Here is a 22,727-nt window from a genome sequence, read left to right on the forward strand (position 1 = left end):
TCGTGTTTTTCTGCATAATTTATCATTATACACAATGGGGGGGGGGGGGGGGGGTTGTGATGCTAGGACAAGGAATGCTGGCACACTGTAGAGCCTTTGTACGACAGCCTGAAGGACTACGTGTCCCAGCACACACTGCGCAGGAAAGGGGTCAAAGGTCTTAGCGTCTGCAGACAGCACGAGAAGCATTCACAGTAAGGAGGGGAAGAGCGAGAGAGAGGGGGAGAGAGTAATTGCAGCACTGGCCTGGGTGAAGACAGGGAGGAGAGATGTGTGGTCTGCTATCCCTCGCCTCCCCTCCCCTGATTGCCTAGATTTATTGTCTTTGACACAAAAAAGGGATTTTATATACACAGAATAGCTACAGGACCCTCCCTCCCACCTCAGGCAACAGTGTTTATGAACCACACAAGAAATTTATCATAATCAAAATGAAGTAAAACAATATATTGGTCAGAATACTTTTTGTCATCTGTAATCAATGGCGTTCGACGTGACAAACTGTCTTTGAGCTGTTGGAGGGTGGAGGGAGTGGGGGAGGAAGGGTCCTTTTCTCTTCAGTTTATTTTCAAGTTTTCTCCTTTTTTATTTCACTGGTGTTGGTTGGTTTGTCTTGTTTTTGTCCGGCATGTATGTTTGTGTGTGTGTGTGTGTGTGTGCAGATGCCAAAGTGTTCACACTTTTGTGATCTGTGTGTGGTGTTCCTCATCAAAAGGTTCATTTTCAGGATCTGAATCAGTGGTGTCAGAATAGCGGTAGTGATCAGGTTCATTGTCGCTCACATCCGGAGTGACAGAAGTTGAAGTGCTTGCTTCTGAGTTTGAGGGCTCCTCGACCGTCTTGGTGAAGTACAAATTCACCTGAGATAGAGAAAGAGAGACAGTGAAATAACAGTGCTGTACACCAGCAAAATAAAACCTCACAGATTCTTAATCAGCCTCTGATTGCCAATATCTTTTCTCTAATTTAATAATTATAATATGTAATTAAAGGAATATTCACTGTGTGATACAAAGTGGGGGTACTCTTTTATACGTAAAGAAACACAATCCTCTAACTAAACATTATTTCAATATAAATGTACAGCCTAAGAAAAACTTTAACTAGTATACTGGATAATGCAGCAGCAAAATTAACAGCAATTCTAGTGAAAGTCTTCAGTAGAAAAGAAGCCAGTTTTCTTTGTATCTGGATTTTAAAGGATTAATATCTCTTTTTTTGTTCACTTTAGTTGTAAGATATCAGTCCACTTTTCATTCAGTTATTTTTTGGAACCCAGTCAACTTAAATATTGTTGTAATTTGTAAACAAATAATACTTATAATAATAAATTATTATTATTATTATTGACTTTTAGAATTGTATAATACAAGAGTAATATATTTCAGTCATGCACCTTTAACTTTAAAACCCTATGGCTTTTATTTTGATGTTCGGAACACTACAGGAAGTCCTGTTAGTACCTGTATTTGGACTAGTTCACAGTAGTTTAATTTGCTTTTTATTCCAAATCTGGTGAAATGCTCCTCTGGTGCCATTCTAAATGCATGTTATAAGCGAACCAAACTATTGAGCATCTGAGATTTTGTTTGTGTGGAGCGCTCGCATATTGCACGCCGCTCTGAGAGCTCGAGCGCATCACCAGGCTGTGGGTGCTATGTGTCAACAGAGCCACGTCATTCACTAATGCGTTGCGTATGCATACTATATATTTACTTATTAAACACAACCTTTTGCGATTCACAGAGCTATTGCATGTCTTCAAGTAGCTTGTAATAAAATGCATGAGTCATATGGACTACTTAAATGGGTCTTTCATGGTTCTTTAATGTAATTTTTGGAGCTTGACAGTAACTAACATGACTAACACACAGTATCGGATTTGGATCAGACTCGTTTGACTGATACCCGATCAGTCTAAAAACATCAGTATCGGATCGGTGTATCCCTATTAATTACCACAAAAATTATTTTGACTCATCCCTCATTTGTTTTTCTTTTTCTAAAAAGCAGAAAGAAATCAAGGTTATAGTGAGGAACTTGCAATGCAAGTGAAGAGGGGCAATTTTTGGAGGGTTAAGGCAGAAATGTGAAACTTATAATTTAATAAAACTACTTGCATTATTTCTTCTGTTAAAACGTGTATTATTTTAGTTGTAAAGTTTTAAGGTTTAAGGTTAAAGGTGTTATACTTTCATGGCAACAAAGTTTTAAAATCGGATTTAACTTTACACAGAAAAGGTTAGTAAGCGATTTTATCACAATAAAATCATGTTAACATGCATAATAGTTTATGTTTTGTGGAAACACTTTTGAAATAGAGAGTATATTCACATACAGATTGGCCACATTCACTTCCATTGTAAGTGCCACACTGTAACCTAGATTTTAGATTTTTATGAAAAGGAGGGAATTAAGAAAAGTCTAAATACATTTTTGTGGTAATAAACATCGAGTGATTAAGCTTAAGCTTGTATTGAACCCAGAATATTCCTTTAAGTAATATTATAAACAAGAGTGCTGTTATACTGAATATCAGCACCGCTGTGATTCAGCTGTAGGTATCACAGCCATGCTCAGTACAACAGCACAACTGCATATGTGATATTGCTTTTACACAACAGTTCTACAAACTAGCAGTTAAAATAGAGTAACTGATGTTTCAGAAACAGTATGGGTAGCTATTTTATTTCTGTTCTGAAAAGTAATGAAAAAATAGTCAAAACATGGTCAAGCTTTAGTGCCACCAAGCAGAGCGACGCAAACAGCGAAACATCACTCTTTGAGCGCTGCTTGGCCAATCAAATTAATGGATCAGAACTAACGGTTGCATAAATAAAATATAATATCAAAAAGGATTTTTTTTAAGTTAGAAAAAGTATGCTTTAGACTGGACTGATGCTCCGTCTCGAGGAGTCCAGCAGAGACAATGAGCAAACACATGACTCCATCAATCAAGAGCTCAGATGACTGTACCATTTGAATCAGGTGTATTTTAAAATAAACTCTCATGGCTTCCGGTTATGGTTGCACAAATTATCGAAAAACCGAGATTACAATAACGGCTGCCACGATTAACTAATTGTGAAGCTGACGAATACATCATTCCATTTAAGTGTACTCCTGTTGCATCAAAGCTTTCAATTCACAGTGGGTTTTTGCAGCAGCTTTAATTATTCTATAGTCCTATCAATAATGACAACCAATCCTAATGTGCAAATCATAAACAGTCTGATGCCCAGATGCTTGCTTTAGATTTGACCTTGGTTTGTGGTGGCACATGAAAATTATGGCTGAATAAACGTCAACTGATGCTCGAAAAGAAGCTTTAAAATGTTTAATTATATTGGATTTGTTACATGTCGTGCAATGTAGACGGTTAATAAACAGCAAATGAGCAACGCGACAAAATCAGCATTCGCGAGGCAGGGTTGGAACTAATGTTGTTGCTATGCTCGATTTCTGGTCACAATTTATATAAAAAAAAATAAATAAAAAAAAAACAGAATAACAGTTAAGTTTTATCATGCAACTAACTAGGTCAACGTGAAGTTGATGTATAAAACAGTAATTAATTCAGCTTACTTGATGTGTAGCCTAAAAAAAGAATATGGAATGAAGTTGAACAAATAAGTATTTAATGTAACTTCTGCTACCTGAAATGAACAAATCAGAATTACAATATCAATGGAAAATGATCGACAATTAGGATTTTTGTCATAATAGTGCAGAACTATTTCCAGCAGAATAGCAGCTCTACAGATCTACAGCTCAGCATCGACACAACAGTGTCCCCTCACCTTGAAGTTGGGTGAGAAATAACGGTTAGCTTTGTCCTTATTGGCCTTGTCCAGGTCGTTCTTCGTTAAGGTCAGAATCAAGTAGTCTTTATCTCCGTCTGCTGTTCCCGCTCGCTCTCCTCCCCTTTCAGCTGCTTTGTCTCTTTCAAGTCCTCCTCCAACTCCTCGCTCCTTCTCTCTCTCCCTCTCCGCCAGAGAGCTTTGGCTTTCAGAGGAGAGGCTGTCTACATCGTTGACCACAGACCCATTCTCCACTTTCTCCCCCGCTTCCTCGGGACCCGGGATAAAGAACGTGTTTATCCAGAAATGGAACATTTTATCCTGCACACCCACACAAGCACACAGCAAAGGTTTACATTTGGGCATTTGATGGCCATAAATAGCTAAGTGTTTACAAACACAAATACACATTCCAGCGACGGCACTTATAAACACATTTATATAAAGCATAGAAACAAACAGCCACAGGACACACATGCTCTGTTGGGGGGGGGTTGGGAGTATATGAGGAAGAAAACGTATCCAGGGCACATGCTGAAGCAAAGACACTAAAAATGTAGTATGATAGGAAAAGTACAAACTGCTCTACATTGGCTGATATTTGGCCGTTTTGTTTATCAGCATGGTCTGATAACAGAAGTGGTCATTCAGTCTTGTGTCAGTTACAAAATCTAACGACAGTTAATTGGATATTGCACAATGTGTATTTTTTTCGTGAAACTGAGTAAATATTGTGCAAAAATACATTTAGTATTTGCCATCATTATGTAAATATTAGCATCATATCGGCCACCTTACTCTCTAGAAATCAGCGTCAGCCATAAAACAAAAAAACATATCTGTCAATCACTAGTTTTGACAGAGGGTCACAAGGTCACTTACCTTCTTCATCATCTTGCTCTGTTTGTGGAAGAATTCCACTTTTATGTCACCACATACAGGAAGAGGCTGAGGGAACTCAAAGATCATATGCTTTTCTTCCCTCCGTGTGTGGGCCGGGTTTGATGTGTGGATCTTCACCTTCAACTGATACACAACAAACTGAGGGTCTGTGTGAGAGACAAGAGAGACAGGACATGGAGTGAGTGAGAAAGATGTGACAAAATGGAAGAGATAAAATGGTGGGAGGAAGAGAGATGAATAAATAAAAATTTAGAAAATCAAACACATAAAGAAAGGATATATTGAGGAAAAGGGAAGAAGGTAAAACAGTGTTAATTACCAAGGAGCCCACACAAAGAGAAATAGCCCTAGCTCTGACATCATCAGTTAAGACATTGTCGGTGATTAGAAATAAGGCTGATGCAGAGGGAGAGAAGATACGACAAAGAAAGGAGAAGAATAAACACCCAAAACATCCCCACATAACCAGCCGCCCAACCCCTGCATGCACCCAGCACAGTCAGCCAGCAAAGAAGACCTGGGCCCTGCTTCTGCTTTTTAACACCTATTTTAACACAGGGAGGCTCTTCTTTTATTAATATAGACTAGGGCTGGGCAGTATTATGGGATACACTTTGCACTGGCATGCATCAACAGAGATTTTGCTATACCATGGCAGAACTGTGTCTAGCAATACAGAGCTTGTTATAACTCAATTATTACATAACGTTAAACAATTTTTACTCTGATGCCAGACTGATTCATTTAATAATAATATTATCTTTTGTTGTGTCCAAGTTCCAAAAAAAGAATATAATCAGCACATAAGCAAAGAGATGCAATCCCTTTAATATGAAAATAGGCAATATGGTTATTTAATATAAAAACCAGTTTAGTAATAATTTTCAGCAAAAATAACTGTGATATATACTGTTAACATGACAAATCGACTCATACTGTTATAAATTTTGATTATACAGCCCAGCCCTAATGTACACTAAATTATTTGTGGTGACTTGATTTGTACCATTATAGTGAAATGGCTATTTCATACCTTTCAATAGGTATTCCTTATGAATTTGGTTTAATTTCTCTTGATAAAACAGCTATATCTAGTGCTATAATAAGATATTTATAACTTGAATTATTTTTAGACCATGCCATCTTCTATGGACATTTTCATGGTGAAATCAGAATGAAATACTGAATAGGCAAGAACAACTAAAAACCTACATAAGATGTTTAAAAAACTTTTTTGCCACAGTTACCCCCCAGCACCACCAGTAAGTACCCCTTCATCGACATACACTATATTGCCAAAAGTATTCGCTCACCCATCCAAATAATTGAATTCAGGTGTTCCAATCACTTCCATGGCCACAGGTGTATACAATGAAGCACCTAGGCATGCAGACTGCTTCTACAAACATTTGTGAAAGAATGGGCCGCTCTCAGGAGCTCAGTGAATTCCAGCGTGGTACTGTGATAGGATGCCACCTGTGCAACAAGTCCAGTTGTGAAATTTCCTCACTACTAAATACTCCACAGTCAACTGTCAGTGGTATTATAACAAAGTGGAAGCGATTGGGAATGACAGCAACTCAGCCACGAAGTGGTAGGCCACGTAAAATGACAGAGCGGGGTCAGCGGATGCTGAGGCGCATAGTGCGCAGAGGTCGCCAACTTTCTACAGAGTCAATCGCTACAGACCTCCAAAGTTCATGTGGCCTTCAGATTAGCTCAAGAACAGTGCGTAGAGAGCTTCATGGAATGGGTTTCTATGGCCGAGCAGCTGCATCCAAGCCATACATCATCAAGTGCAATGCAAAGCGTCGGATGCGGTGGTGTAAAGCACGCCGCCACTGGACTCTAGAGCAGTGGAGACGCGTTCTCTGGAGTGACGAATCACGCTTCTCCATCTGGCAATCTGATGGACGAGTCTGGGTTTGGCGGTTGCCAGGAGAACGGTACTTGTCTGACTGCATTGTGCCAACTGTGAAGTTTGGTGGAGGAGGGATTATGGTGTGGGGTTGTTTTTCAGGAGCTGGGCTTAGCCCCTTAGTTCCAGTGAAAGGAACTCTGAATGCTTCAGCATACCAAGAGATTTTGGACAATTCCATGCTCCCAACTTTGTGGGAACAGTTTGGGGATGGCCCCTTCCTGTTCCAACATGACTGCACACCAGTGCACAAAGCAAGGTCCATAAAGACATGGATGAGCGAGTTTGGTGTGGAAGAACTTGACTGGCCTGCACAGAGTTCTGACCTCAACCCGTTAGAGCACCTTTGGGATGAATTTGAGCGAAGACTGTGAGCCAGGCCTTCTCGTCCAACATCAGTGTCTGACCTCACAAATGCGCTTCTGGAAGAATGGTCAAAAATTCCCATAAACACACTCCTAAACCTTGTGGAAAGCCTTCCCAGAATAGTTGAAGCTGTTATAGCTGCAAAGGGTGGGCCGACGTCATATTAAACCCTATGGATTAAGAATGGGATGTCACTTAAGTTCATATGCGTCTAAAGGCAGGTGAGCGAATACTTTTGGCAATATAGTGTATATATATATATATATATATATATATATATATATATATATATATATACATACATATATATTTGTATCATATAAATAATTCATCTATAAATTTAATTTGACACAATTTATGAGAACAACAAAAACCAGGCCAAATGACCTGTGAAATGTGCAATTAGAATACAGGGGCTAATCTAATTTGGTGCATTGCAAAATATTAATTTTACATATTTCATTTTATCATTAGTTTTTCATCATTTTGGTAGACAGTATGTGTGTGTGCTTATATACACTAGCAGCTAAAAGTTTGGAATAATGTACAGATTTTGCTGTTTTGGAAGGAAATTGGTACTTTAATTCACCGAAGTGGCATTCAACTGATCACAAAGTATAGTCAGGACATTACTGATGTAAAAACAGCACCATCACTATTTAAAAAAAGTCATTTTTGATCAAATCTAGACAGGCCCCATTTCCAGCAGCCATCACTCCAACACCTTATCCTTGAGTAATCATGCTAAATTGCTAATTTGGCACTAGAAAATCACTTGCCATTATATCAAACACAGTTGAAAGCTATTTGGTTCATTAAATGAAGCTTAACATTGTCTTTGTTTGTTTTTGAGTTGCCACAGTATGCAATAGGCATGTCTTAGTCAATATTATGTATAAAAAAAAATAAATAAATAAAAAAAATAAAAAAAAAATGCTTTCTCTAGAAAATCAATCAATCAATCATTGTTTTAAGAAATGAAGGCTTACAATGCTTGAAATTGCCCAAAAAAAAAACTGAAGATTTCATATGTGTACACTACAGTCTTCAAAGACAAAGGACAACTGGCTCTAACAAGGACAGAAAGAGATGTGGCCAGAGGCCCAGATGTTCAACTAAACAAGAGGATAAGTACATCAGAGTCTCTAATTTGAGAAAAAGACGCCTCACATGCCCTCAGCTGACAGCTTCATTGAATTCTACCTGCTCAACACCAGTTTCATGTACAACAGTAAAGAGAAGACTCAGGGGTGCAGGTTTTATGGGAAGAATTGCAAGAAAAAGACACTTTCAGAAAAACGATAAGAAAAGGTTAGAATGGGGGGCTGGGTAGCTCAGCGAGTATTGATGCTGACTACCAACCCTGGAGTCACGAGTTCGAATCCAGGGTGTGCCGAGTGACTCCAGCCAGGTCTCCTAAGCAACCAAATTGGCACGGTTGCTAGGGAGGGTAGAGTTTGTGGGATCAGCTAGACTGTAAGGTGTGTGAGAAGTGCCCGACAAGACAGCCACATCTATGGCAAGTGCTACAGGAAGCGTGGGGTGAAGTGTCACCTGAGTATCTGGACAAACTGACAGCTAGAATGCCAAGGATCTGCAAAGCTGTCATTGCTGCACGTGGAGGATGTTTTGATGAGAACACTTTGAAGTAGTTTAAGGAGTTCTGAATTTTTTTTTCCAAATTGTAATAGTAATTTTTCACATTATTAATGTCCTGAATATACATTGTGATCAGTTGAATGCCACTTTGGTGAATAAAAGTACCAATTTCTTTCCATAAGAGCAAAATCTGTACATTATTCCAAACTTTTAGCCGCCAGTGTGTGTGTAATAAATAAAAATGTTTATTATTATTATATTTTTTTTAAATAAAAATATCATGAACAAATTGTGAAAAATATTGTGACCGATTAAGTAGATTAGATTCCAAAGAGATGTTGCCCTTCACAACTGTTGAAAAAAGTTTAACACAATTTTAATTGCACTTTCATTAAACTTTTTAGTTAAAATAAATAAAACATTTCAAAGTTTAAAATCAAGCTGCCTTGCATTATTATGTAGCCTATTGCTTAATGGAAATTACCCCATAGTACCACCAAGCATACAACCAGCGGTAATACCGGTGTTAGTTTGTTTGAACTTCAACACCACACCGGTGTGAAAATTATGATACCGTTGCATGTCTATTGTGTGTGTGTGTGTATATGTGTATATATACAGGTGCATCTCAATAAATTAGAATGCGTGGAAAAGTTCATTTATTTCAGTAATTCAACTCAAATTGTGAAACTCGTGTATTAAATAAATTCAATGCACACAGACTGAAGTAGTTTAAGTCTTTGGTTCTTTTAATTGTGATGATTTTGGCTCACATTTAACAAAAACCCACCAATTCACTATCTCAAAAAATTAGAATATGGTGAGGTGCCAATCAGCTAATCAACTCAAAACACCTGCAAAGGTTTCCTGAGCCTTCAAAATGGTCTCTCAGTTTGGTTCACTAGGCTACACAATCATGGGGAAGACTGCTGATCTGACAGTTGTCCAGAAGACAATCATTGACACCCTTCACAAGGAGGGTAAGCCACAAACATTCATTGCCAAAAAAGCTGGCTGTGCACAGAGTGCTGTATCCAAGCATGTTAACAGAAAGTTGAGTGGAAGGAAAAAGTGTGGAAGAAAAAGATGCACAACCAACCGAGAGAAGCCTTATGAGGATTGTCAAGCAAAATCAATTCAAGAATTTGGGTGAACTTCACAAGGAATGGACTGAGGCTGGGGTCAAGGCATCAACCACACACAGACATGTCAAGGAATTTGGCTACAGTTGTCGTATTCCTCTTGTTAAGCCACTCCTGAACCACAGACAACATCAGAGGCGTCTTACCTGGGCTAAGGAGAAGAAAAACTGGACTGTTGCCCAGTAGTCCAAAGTCCTCTTTTCAGATGAGAGCAAGTTTTGTATTTCATTTGGAAACCAAGGTCCTAGAGTGTGGAGGAAGGGTGGAGAAGCTCATAGCCCAAGTTGCTTGAAGTCCAGTGTTAAGTTTCCACAGTCTGTGATGATTTGGGGTGCAATGTCATCTGCTGGTGTTGGTCCATTGTGTTTTTTGAAAACCAAAGTCACTGCACCTGTTTACCAAGAAATTTTGGAGCACTTCATGCTTCCTTCTGCTGACCAGCTTTTTAAAGATGCTGATTTCATTTTCCAGCAGGATTTGGCACCTGCCCACACTGCCAAAAGCACCAAAAGTTGGTTAAATGACCATGGTGTTGGTGTGTTTGACTGGCCAGCAAACTCGCCAGACCTGAACCCCATAGAGAATCTATGGGGTATTGTCAAGAGGAAAATGAGAAACAAGAGACCAAAAAATGCAGATGAGCTGAAGGCCACTGTCAAAGAATCCTGGGCTTCCATACCACCTCAGCAGTGCCACAAACTGATCACCTCCATGCCACGCCGAATTGAGGCAGTAATTAAAGCAAAAGGAGCCCCTATCAAGTATTGAGTACATATACAGTAAATGAACATACTTTCCAGAAGGCCAACAATTCACTAAAAATGTTTTTTTTATTGGTCTTATGATGTGTTCTAATTTTTTGAGATAGTGTATTGGTGGGTTTTTGTTAAATGTAAGCAAAATCATCACAATTAAAAGAACCAAAGACTTGAACTACTTCAGTCTGTGTGCATTGAATTTATTTAATACACGAGTTTCACAATTTGAGTTGAATTACTGAAATAAATGAACTTTTCCACGACATTCTAATTTATTGAGATGCACCTGTATATATCACAAAAATCTAACATTTAAATGAAGTAAAACAATTGAAACAGGGGAAATATCTCATTATTAAATAAATATTTTTCTCCAAAACGCATTGGCCATAATTACTGGCAACCTTTTATTCAATAATTTTTGCAACCTCCCTTTGCCAAGATAACAGTTCTGAGTCTTCTCTTATAATGCCTCATTTGGTTGGAGAACACCTGGCAAGGGATCTGAGATCATTCGTCCAGAATCTCTACAGATCCTTTAAATTCAGAGGTCCATGCTGGTGGACTCTCCTCTTCAGTTCACCCCACAAATTTTCTATGGGGTTCAGGTCAGGGGACTGGGATGGCCATGGCAGAACCTTGATTTTGTGGTCAGTGAACCATTTGTGTGTTGATTTTGATGTTTGTTTTGGATCATTGTCCTGCTGGAAGATCCAACCAGGGCCCATTGTAAGCTTTCTGGCAGAGACAGCCAGGTTTTGAATTTTTATCTGTTGGTATTTGATCAAGTCCGTGATGCCATGTACCCGAACAAGATGTCCAGGACCTCTGGCAGAAAAACAGCACAAAAACATTAAAGATCCAGCACCACATTTAACCGTGGGCATTGGGTACTTCATCTCTGTGTGCGCCAAACCCATCTCTGGTGTTTGCTGCCAAAAAGCTCTTTTTGTTTCATCTGACCATAGAACCTGGTCGTTCCAGTAGTGTCTGTCAAACTGAAGACACTTGAGTTTGTTGTTGGATGAGCGCAGAGGCTTTTTTTCTTGAAACCCTCCCAAACATCTTGTGGTGGTGAAGGTGATGTCTGATATATATATTTTTTTAGACTTTCTGACCCCAAGACCCAACTTATTTCTGCAATTCTCCAGCTGAGATCCTTGGAAATACTTTGGCCACTTGAACCATCCTCCTCACTGTGCGTGGAGACAATACAGACACACGTCCTTTTCCAGGCCGATTCTTAAGATCTCCAGTTGATTGGAACTTTTAAATTCTTTGGCTATTTTCTTATAGCCACTTCCCATTTTGTGAAGCTCAACAACCTTTTGCCACACATCAGAACTATATTCTTTAGTCTAACCCACTGTGATTGATGATTAAGGGAATTTGGCCTTTGTATTACCTCATATTTATACCCGTGAAACAGGAAGTCATGGCTTTCATGTTCCTAGTCACCCAGGTGCACGAACATTTTTTAAATATGAATGGGAATATACTTATATTTACGCATACAAATTTCTAGGTTTGCCAATAATTGTGGCCAACGTGTTTTGGAGAAAAATATTTAATGAGATATTTCCCTCTTTCAATTGTTTTACTTCAATTAAATATTAGATTTCTGTGAATATTTTGAATGAAAGATCAAAAGGATAACCAATGTAGATTTTTTTTTTTTCACAGCCTTCTTTACTCATATTTGACAAGGGTGCCAATATTTTTGGCCACCACTGTATATATATATATATATATATATATATATATATATATATACACACACACACACACACACACACACGCACGCACGCACGCACACAAAGTTGTGCTCAAAAGTTTGCATACTCTGGCAGAAATTGTGAAATTTTGTCTGATCATGCAAAAAAAAAAAACTGTCTTTTATTTAAGGATAGTGATCATATGAAGCCATTTATTATCACATAGTTGTTTGGCTCCTTTTTAAATCATAATGATAACAGAAATCACCCAAATGGCCCTGATCAAAAGTTTACATACCCTTGAATGTTTGGCCTTGTTACAGACACACAAGGTGACACGGGCAGGTTTAAATGGCAATTAAAGGTTAATTTCCCACACCTGTGGCTTTTTAAATTGCAATCAGTGTCTGTGTATAAATAGTCAATGAGTTTGTTAGCTCTCACATGGATGCACTGAGCAGGCTAGATACTGAGCCATGGGGAGCAGAAAAGAACTGTCAAAAGACCTGCGTAACAAGGTAATGGAACTTTATAAAAATGGAAAAGGATATAAAAAGATATCCAAAGCCTTGAAAATGCCAGTCAGTACTGTTCAATCACTTATTCAGAAGTGGAAAATTCTGGGATTTCTTGCTACCAAGCCAAGGTCAGGTAGACCAAGAAAGATTTCAGCCACAACTGCCAGAAGAATTGTTCGGGATACAAAGAAAAACCCACAGGTAACCTCAGGAGAAATACAGGCTGCTCTCGAAAAAGGTGGTGTGGTTGTTTCAAGGAGCACAATACGATGATACTTGAACAAAAATGAGCTGCATGGTCGAGTTGCCAGACAGAAGCCTTTACTGCGCCAATGCCACAAAAAAAGACCTTGACACGCCTCACAGCTTCTGGCACACTGTTATTTGGAGTGACGAGACCAAAATAGAGCTTTATGGTCACAACCATAAGCGCTATGTTTGGAGAGGGATCAACAAGACCTATAGTGAAAAGAACACCATCCCCACTGTGAAGCACGGTGGTAGCTCACTGATGTTTTGGGGGTGTGTGAGCTCTAAAGGCATGGGGAATCTTGTGAAAATTGATGGCAAGATGAATGCAGCATGTTATCAGAAAATACTGGCAGACAATTTGCATTCTTCTGCATGAAAGCTGCGCATGGAAGGCTCTTGGACTTTACAGCATGACAATGACCTCAACACAAGGCCAAGTTGACCCTCCAGTGGTTACAGCAGAAAAAGGTGAAGGTTCTGGAACGGCCATCACAGTCTCCTGACCTTAATATCATCAAGCCACTCTGGGGAGATCTCAAACGTGCGGTTCATGCAAAACGACCAAAGACTTTGCATGACCTGGAGGAATTTTGCCAAGACGTATTGGCAGCTATACCACCTGCAAGAATTTGGGGCCTCATACACAACTATTACAAAAGACTGCATGCTGTCATTGATGCTAAAGGGGGCAATACACAGTATTAAGAACCAAGGGTATGCAGACTTTTGAACAGGGGTCATTTCATTTTTATCTTTGTTGCCATGTTTTGTTTTATGATTTATGATAACATTCTGTTATAACCTACAGTTGAATATGAATCCCATATAAGTAAAAAAAAAAAAAAAAAAAGAAATGTGTTTTGCCTGCTCACTCATGTTTTCTTTAAAAATGGTACATATATTACAATTCTCCAAGGGTATGCAAACTTTTGAGCACAACTGTATATACATACATACACACACACACACACACCCCCAGACATATATTGTACGTGTGTATACATACACACACACACACACACACACACACACACACACAGAGTATATATATTTTGTTAAGCCATGTTTATTGTTTACATTCACATGTGTAAAACTGTACTGTTGTTTAACGCAGTGGTTCTCAACCTTTTTTTGATGAACGTCCCCCTACTTCATTCCCTTACCCCACCTCCCACCCCCAATAATAAAACTGATATTGTTGTTAGATTTCAAAAATAAGCAAACAGACCAATAATATTGCATATTTTGTCCCACTGAAATGCTCATTCTACATTACAGCATTGATTTTAAGTTGGATGTAGATGTAAATTTACTGGTATAAACAACAGTAATGTTATCTAAAACATGTATAAAAGATAATACCTAATTTATGTGACTAAGTTATTCTAACAGTGTGACTGATTTGGGACTCCTTTCATCAGGTTCTTTTTTTTGGGGGGGGGGGGATTTTCCCCTTTTTCTCCCAATTTGGAGCTCTAAGTCCTCGTGGTCGCATAGTGATTCGCCTCAGTCCAGGTGGCGGAGGACAAATCCCAGTTGCCTCCGCGTCTGAGACAGTCAACCCGTGCATCTTATCACGTGGCTTGTTGAGCGCATTGCCACGGAGACATCACGCCATCCACCGCGGCAACCACGCTCAATTCACCATGCGCCCCACAGAGAACAAATCACATTATAGTGACCACGAGGAGTTTACCCCATGTGACTCTACCCTCCCTAGCAACTGGGCCAATTTGGTTGCTTAGGAGACCTGGCTGGAGTCACTCAGCACGCCCTGGGATTCGAACTAGCGAACTCCAGGGGTGGTAGCCAGCGTATTTTACCACTGAGCTACCCAGGCCCCCCCTTTCATCAGGTTCTTATTGATTCAAATTCTATCATCTCTTGGAATTTATGAAAGCAAAAAAAATCAGTTATATTTTCTTACACAAACAAAAATATTATAGCCTTTTTTTATTTTATTTTTAGGATTTACACATTTCTATTTCATCTATAAAAAAAAAAAATTATTTTGCATTTGCCCTTGTATGTATTTATTTATTTTTATAGTTTTAATAGTGGCATTTGTAAGACCACAGTAAGCACATGGAAGCATGGATCTTCTTCACTACCGTGGTTAGATGTAACATGATTTCTATAAAACAAATTATGGCATTTTTGTAATTACAAACAGTAGACCTACTCTACACATATGTAAAAACAATAAATACAAAATATACTGTAAACATTTAAAAGTAGTAACAAAAATTTATTATATTCCCTCACTCCCCAAATGCAGCATATGACAAATTTAATAGAGATGAAGAAGTGATATGATATGTATTATGAATCTATTTTTGCCTAAAGTACAGTTAGTGTTACTATAGTAAACTCAAGGGTGGTCATGCAGAATTCTGTGCCGAATTCAAATTGTTTCCACGTCGCGGTGCACGTTTAAGAGCTCGAGACTGGTCTGCGAGTAAAAACGCCCATTCTTTGCGCTCGCGCTGCTCTGTCCATTGAGCCGTATCCACCTACAGAGCCATACAGGTGCATTAGTGGAGGTTGTGACTTCGCCTGTCTATTTGAAGCTGCTAAACCAGATACTTCAGATTACATTTACATTTTATGCATTTGGCAGACGCTTTTATCCAAAGCGACTTACAGTGCACTTATTACAGGGACAATCCCCATGGCGCAACCTGGAGTTAAGTGCCTTGCTCAAGGACACAATGGTGGTGGCTGTGGGGATCGAACCGGCAGCCTTCTGATTACCAGTTATGTGCTTTAGGCCACTACCACTTCAGATGTGTCGCTAGACTTCAAACAGAAACAGAAACAGAACTTGACGATAGATTTGATTAAAATGACTGACGAAGCCTCCCCTACTAATTTGCTCTCAGCACCCCCAGCATCCTTTTAACGCCCACTGGGGGGTGGTATCGCCCCCGTTGAGAACCCCTGGTTTAACGCATTTAATGAGAGTGGAGTTGCATGGCTTTATTAGAATTAAATGTTTCTTTTTTTGTTGTTGTTTAAACAACTGTCAGTAAAGAACAGAAAGGATATTACAAGAGACATTATCAATGACAAATGGATTGCATGGCTCTCGTCTTTGCACACACATTAAACGGAACAAGTCAAATCAAACTTTTACTCTTAGCGCAAGGATCATGTTGCTTAAATTCACATATTACAAGATCAATATTGGGATTTTAGGAATCTACTGTATATAGCGATTGTTCAAATGCTGATGGCATCTACCCGGAAAATCAATATTTTTACCCAACCCTAATCCCTATAATTTTATATATGTTAACTATTACATTTTGTTTTATAAGTTAAACAAAAACAAAACAATCATACTATTTACGCAACAATCACTGTACTAAACTGAACTGTCCTGAATGCACTACAGGACAGGGTCTGATTGACATTTTGAAAACATTTCCCTTAACAGTAGTAATAAAGTAATGCCATTTTACCCCAGTGCCAGCTGCCTTTCTTGAAGCCCTGGGGATTCACCTCACTCCTGTTTTTAACAGTACTGTCCCCTTAGAGAAAGAGAAGGAAGTTAAACACCACCACCATTAACCTAGCCAAGAGCTCGGCTGCATCATACTGGCCCTGGCCCGACAGCCACGCTCAACACACACACACACTTGCCCGGAACTACCAAGTCTACCTCTGAATCATGGGAGTTCTGAGACTGAATCTGCACTTTTAGTTCCAATTTTTGAAACATGAAGAACTTCCCGAAATTGGCAGTGATGTTGGGTGCAGTTTGGGTTGGCGTTCAGTCTGGCTGTGGTGCACAGGTCCACTACTGTGAGCAGATCACAGACTAGGACACACTACATACGAATGGGGAAAGGGAGGACAAAGAACACGATCTGTGATGTTGTAACACTGAGAGACTGTGCGGTGGGGTACAGGAGTTGATATGTCAGAGTAGAGCCCTCATGGGAATTTATAAAGCACAGAAAACAGGAACAGAGAAAGACAGCACACTGATGAGTGTTAGAGAGTTAGTGACAAATCCAAGACTTAAGACAGTGTAAAATGGTAAACACAAAAGGCAGCTCTTTGCGAGCATGTCCACAGCCCTACATGACAGCATAACCAGGTCCATTTCATCAAAAGAATGTGGATTTTATGTATATCTTAGAAACACAGGTCAATTAAACAGCAAAAATATACCACTGCATTCGTAAAAGCTGATTTCCAAAAAGTTTAAGTTTCAGCAAGTTTCTGTTGCCAACCAGGAAAGTAAGACTTACTACAATTCCCCCCACTGAACATAGGCAGAGTCTGGAAAACCATCTTGTGGAAGAGGAGTGCGACTGGTTTATATTCCAGCTTGTTCTTCAGCAAGTAGTTGTAGTAATAAACATACCTACGCTGGCTGGGAATGGTTACCCCCTAAGAAAGTGAAAGAGGACAGTAACTTTGTTAATTACTGTTAAGTTATCCTTCAAATGGATAGTACACACAAAAAAATATATAATAATAACAATAATTCTGTGACTTTTTTTCACTCTTATGTTGTTTCAAACCTTTATGACTTTCTTATGTGGACCACAAAAGGAGATATTAGTCAAAATGCCTCAGTCACCATCCACTTTCATTGTATGGAAAAAAAGATGCAATGAAAGCGAATAGTGACTGAGACTAAAATGCAACCTAACGTTTCTTTTTGTGTTCCATGGAAGAAAGTAAGATATACAGGTCTGGGTAAGTAAATGTCCGAATTATTTCATTTTTGATTAAACTATCCCTTTAAAATATGGAAACACAAACTATTTTATAACTTGTCTTCCATACTAAAATACTTAATTTGTACAACAATACAGATGGTAGTGCCAGATCTAAAAAAACAAAAACACAGAAAACAAAAGGTTTATACCTTTTTATCCCTGGTCCTAACTTCCCCATAAAAGTCCAGTGCCTCTTGTGCATCTATGAACTTCTTGCGATGTAAAAGATAGGCACAGATCATGACCCCAGTGCGACCTTTACCGGCTTTACAGTGGATGGCGGCCACATGGTTCTCGTCCTCGGACAACCACTGGTCAAGATCCTCGCAGAAGGGCTTTATTAACTCAAGCTGAGGCGGGTTGTGGTCCTCAAATGGATACTGTGCCACTAGATAACACAGAAAAAGATTCAATTCACTAGACTTTCGGGATTTATCACCTTTATAATCTTCTGGATTGTAACAGAGTAATTCCCAGTATTCCAGGTAATGGAGAGTCATTACATGAAATGTGTCAGTGAATAAAAATGTTTGAATGAACCTGGGCAGAACGGGTGCTTTTTGCATTTTTATTACATGGCAGAAAAGTTCATTTTTAAGCTGTCTCTTTAAGTTATGACAGTCACAGCAGTGAGTGTTAGCCTGCTTGTTAAGTCTCACGAGTCACTGCATGTGATCAGCACAACCCACAAAACTATCCTCAGAAGAGCAAAGGCTGCAGAACAACTTTAACCTCCCATCAATTCACACACATGAATGCCAACCACCGAAATGAGAAGATAATCATGTAAAAACCCTTTCAGTTGATATGTTTTATGACTGGTGTTCTACAGTGTATTTAAGAATGGAGCAATTACTTAAACCTATTTATTCAGCTAACAAAGTTAAGATGATTAAAAATACCCCTCATCCCTTGATGAAACCTAGTTTAGTTAATGCAGGGTACTTGAGAGTCCATACTAATAACTCCCAATGCCAACAAAAGAATGGCCATTAAAAAAATCATGTCCAAAGTCCAAAATCTAAGTGTAATCAAGCTCAATCGCTTCACATCTAAAAGCACCAGAATGGGCATCTATATTCTCATTTTAGGTGTTAACATGCAAAGATAAATTGTGATGAAAAATAATTAGACCAGTTATAAGAGGACAACTCTGAAACTGCTTTAAAGGGGTCATGACATGAGGAATCAAATTCTCCTTGATCTGGACATATAAGAGGTCATTGTATTGTAAAAACATACTGTAAGTTTCAGAACGGAAAACTTCCTCCTTAATAGAAAAAGAGCATTTATTTAAACCAGGCTGTGGAAACGGGCCGTTTGGAATATGTGGAACTTGTGACATCACAAGGACCAAATACATCTGCATAATGACTGCCTCCAGCAAGACATCAATGCTTATTTTTAGTCACTGCACCACTGGCCCCGCCCACTGGTGTCAACAGTCAGTCACATTGGTGAAGTGGAGAGAGACGGGCCTGTCATGGGAGATTCATCTACCAGGGTTGCTGCAGAGTTTTTAAAATTAAATTTAAGATTTAAGACCCTTGGGATTTGATTCATAGCGTGGAATTCTTAATAATTTTAAAAGCACTTTAACTTTGAAATACGCCGGGGACTCTTATTATGAAATGTTTGCGCTTCACTGCTTACAGCTGCTCATTCAAACAAATAAGGGATATAAAATGTGCACTCCTACAATAATCTACAACGTATTACAATATAAACAATTAAAAGTAAACACTGTCATATTTCATCAACACTACATCATCACCATCAACAGTTTAGTGATCGCTTGTCATTAATTTCCGATATTGGTTAATGACTGCAAACTGCTCTGCAACAGCTGAAAATACTCACAAACCCCACGTGCTTGGAGAAAATACAACAGTGCCGCGTTTTCACTTTGAAGGACACAGCGCATGCATGTATTTAATTAAATTGTATTCTTGTGAAGTTTGATAATCACATTAGGTCATATCATGATTTCTGTCTTTCCACCCCCAAATTTAAGACCTCTTCAAATAAAAATTAAGACTTTTGTTGTATCATTTAAGATATTTAAGACTTTTTATGACCTTAAATTTTGGAAAACTGAACTTAAGACGTTAAGACTTTTTAAGGAACCCTGTCTACAGCAAAGTGGACTTACACAGGACACCTACATGTGCGTATCTGGATTTAAATTTTGATGAATGGCTTTGACGATTATCATGCATCTTGCGCCGCTTTTAAAAGACGTGATATCAAGTTCGAACTCTATATGAGACCTCCATTGTGTTGCATTCAGCTGCACTATTTCCTGTTGTTTTGAAGGCATCCTGGACCATTTTTGCACCCATCTGTGCTATTTCTAATCGTTGGTCTTTTGTAAACATGGACTAGATGGACGTCTTTATGCGTTTCAATGCGTTTCCGGCAATCTGCGCCACGTTTTAAGAGCGGTATAAGTGCAACTTTTAAAAACGCATCTCATTCAGCTGCCGCCACTGTCTGGGAGAACCACATGCTGTTCTGTGTGTATACAAACACAGAAGATGTGATGTCGCTCAGGTGAAGACCAGTGTCTGTTTTAGCCTGTTGAAGCCGGCTGAAGCACCCAAGAGCACCATGGACTGTATTACATTTGCTTATTCAGAACATTTCAGCATGGATTGAGAACCAGTCACAATATGATTCAAGCTTTGCAAAGGAACTGAAAAATGCGGCAGTTAACACAACCAGACCCGTGAGTAAACAGTTTAATTCATGAATATTTCAAATGTCATGACTGTTTGGTAGTTCCTGTGCTATAATATTTTTATACATTCAGATGAAATGTGTTGGGTATACGTTGTGTGTTAACCCTGAAATTTAGTTTTATAAATTGTAATGTATAATTAGTTCATTTTCTTTCGACTGAGTTTCAAATATGGCTGTATTTGAGGAACTGCACGAAGTTAGCCAATCAGAATAGTGGGCGTTTACACTGAAGTCTTAAAGGGCCAGACAGCTTTAAACCAAGCTTTTAGACAGAGGGCCAGAGACAGGGTGGAAAATTATCATATATTATTAAATCATGACTGTTTTAGTGTAAAAAGACTTTACTGACATTAAGTGGACCTCAGGGAAGATAATAAAATTATATACATACATATATACATATATATATATATATAGAGTATGTCATGACCCCTTTAACTGATTTATAAGAGCACAAAAATCTGTCAATTTTTTTAAAAGAACATGAAACAAAGGTCTAAAGTCATCACTGATTTCCAACAATCCACCCTAAAAGCTGCAATTAAAAGCACTAACAGAGAGACTTAGACATGTGGCATTGTATATTTAAAGTAGCCATCGTACTTACCCCTGCAGTTGAATTTAGATGCATCATAGTGTCGTTCAGCACATCTTAAAGGGGAAGAAAAAAAAAGGACAAAAGCATTTAACCCAGCTCAGTGCACCCAATTTTCTTAAATTAAACACTTATCCTTCCTGTATTCAAATGTGGTTAAATACTCACAGGTTATAGATTTTATAATGGTTCTTGTGTTTTGAATCCAAAAACCTGGAAGGAAAAACATATCTATGAGACCAGTTAAAACACATATGATTGCATTTTCTTTTCAAAAAGTATAAGCAAGTGTGTATTTTTTCAATCTTAAAATACTTTTTACTATCCCAGCATAATATGCAGAGACAATTAGAAGTAAACTACTCCTAGGCTGATTTCGCAAAGTGCATTGCTGTGTTTGAGCATCCTGATCAGCCCAACATAGCTAGATCAGTTCAACCAATGGCATGAGTCTGGGGGCGGGACTGTCTGTTTTTAAACCAATGCCAGACAAGGGGAGTGGTCAGGAAATCAATCTGAAAAAAAGATTATTTTTGCAATTCCATTTGATGATAATGGTGCTGAAATTACACACAAACTTTAAGCAGCAAAAATAAACCGCAATAACTAACAAAGATGAAAAACTATTTTAACTGTTTTTAAAAATTAAAAACACTTACATTTTTAGAAAAACATAATTTCAATTCTATATGGAATCACTACATCAACTAGAAAACACAACAAATTAAACTAGTAATTGTTAACTCAGAGTTAAAAAAAAAAAAAAAAGAAGTGTCAAATATACAGTAAGAGAGTGAGGGGGAAGAAACTGCGTATGTATGCAAGTACGTTGAGCAACAGTGGGTTTTTGCAAAGTCGAGCTACAGCCTCCATCTGTCTGTCCAAATATCCACGACACAATGTGTAATCAAATTTGAAGGAAAACAGTGGAGTACACATCACGCTTCACCGCCGTCTTTCAGAACATGCACACAATGGCCAATTGTGGTCACGTCCGATTGACACGTATTCTGGACAAAGTTGAGCTTCAATCACATTCTGTTAGTCCGACTTCTCAAATATTGTGTTTACATGACGTTTTAAAAATAATTTTTAAGTCTGAATGAAATCAAAGTTTTAAAAGTACATGTAAATGTAGAGCCCCTCAGTTGTAGTGTCTTGGGTTTATTTCTGCAGCTGGACTTACCGCACCACGTCATCAATGTTGTTTCTGTAAACTCCCTCCAACCGTTCGGCGGGAAAGCCCATGGCAATGATGTTTGGGTAGATGTCTGATACGCTTGTTAAGGAACACAAGGACATATGCATTGTTCACAGACTTAAGATCAACTTATGTTTTATGAATCATGTCAATGTTCATAACAGATCTCAGAGCACGAGAACTGATGTAAAAGACAATATTTTATAGCATTGTCTTAACAAACATGCCACAAATCTTCTAAGAGCAGTTCTTCAGATGTGATGGTACATAAAGATAATAGGCCGAACCTAAAAAAGACATGCATAAATGTGAAAGAGCAACATTCAAAAGTACAATATTTTGTAGATACTTGGACAGAGGTTTTGCCACAAATTTTCCACTCTTTATTTTCACATGAAAATGAACTTGCGATCTGCCACACTTGTTTGCCAGAAGTTTGGAGCTCTTCACCGGTAGTGGTGAACCTGCAGCAAACCTTTGGC

General features: G+C 38.6%; 1 protein-coding gene across 2 annotated transcripts in view; it reads right to left on the bottom strand.

The window, feature by feature from the left end:
* Window positions 1–561: 561 nt before the first annotated feature.
* The window catches only part of ptena (phosphatase and tensin homolog A), a 28,065-nt gene continuing 5,899 nt past the window's right edge, over window positions 562–22,727 (bottom strand). Inside the window, exons 2-10 of one of the 2 annotated variants that reach the window (XM_051646528.1) lie at window positions 22,231–22,315; window positions 21,213–21,257; window positions 21,057–21,100; window positions 17,857–18,095; window positions 17,231–17,372; window positions 16,436–16,504; window positions 4,683–4,849; window positions 3,801–4,121; window positions 562–860 (exon numbers count right to left, since the gene is read on the bottom strand). In XM_051646528.1, the coding sequence (XP_051502488.1) occupies window positions 675–860; window positions 3,801–4,121; window positions 4,683–4,849; window positions 16,436–16,504; window positions 17,231–17,372; window positions 17,857–18,095; window positions 21,057–21,100; window positions 21,213–21,257; window positions 22,231–22,315 (1,298 nt within the window). In that variant the 3' untranslated portion in view covers window positions 562–674. The remainder of the gene's footprint in view (window positions 861–3,800; window positions 4,122–4,682; window positions 4,850–16,435; window positions 16,505–17,230; window positions 17,373–17,856; window positions 18,096–21,056; window positions 21,101–21,212; window positions 21,258–22,230; window positions 22,316–22,727) is intronic. The other variant, XM_051646529.1, reaches the window with a different exon arrangement.

Source organism: Myxocyprinus asiaticus, chromosome 20 (assembly GCF_019703515.2).
Source record: "Myxocyprinus asiaticus isolate MX2 ecotype Aquarium Trade chromosome 20, UBuf_Myxa_2, whole genome shotgun sequence".
NCBI classification, from domain to species: Eukaryota; Metazoa; Chordata; class Actinopteri; order Cypriniformes; family Catostomidae; genus Myxocyprinus; species Myxocyprinus asiaticus.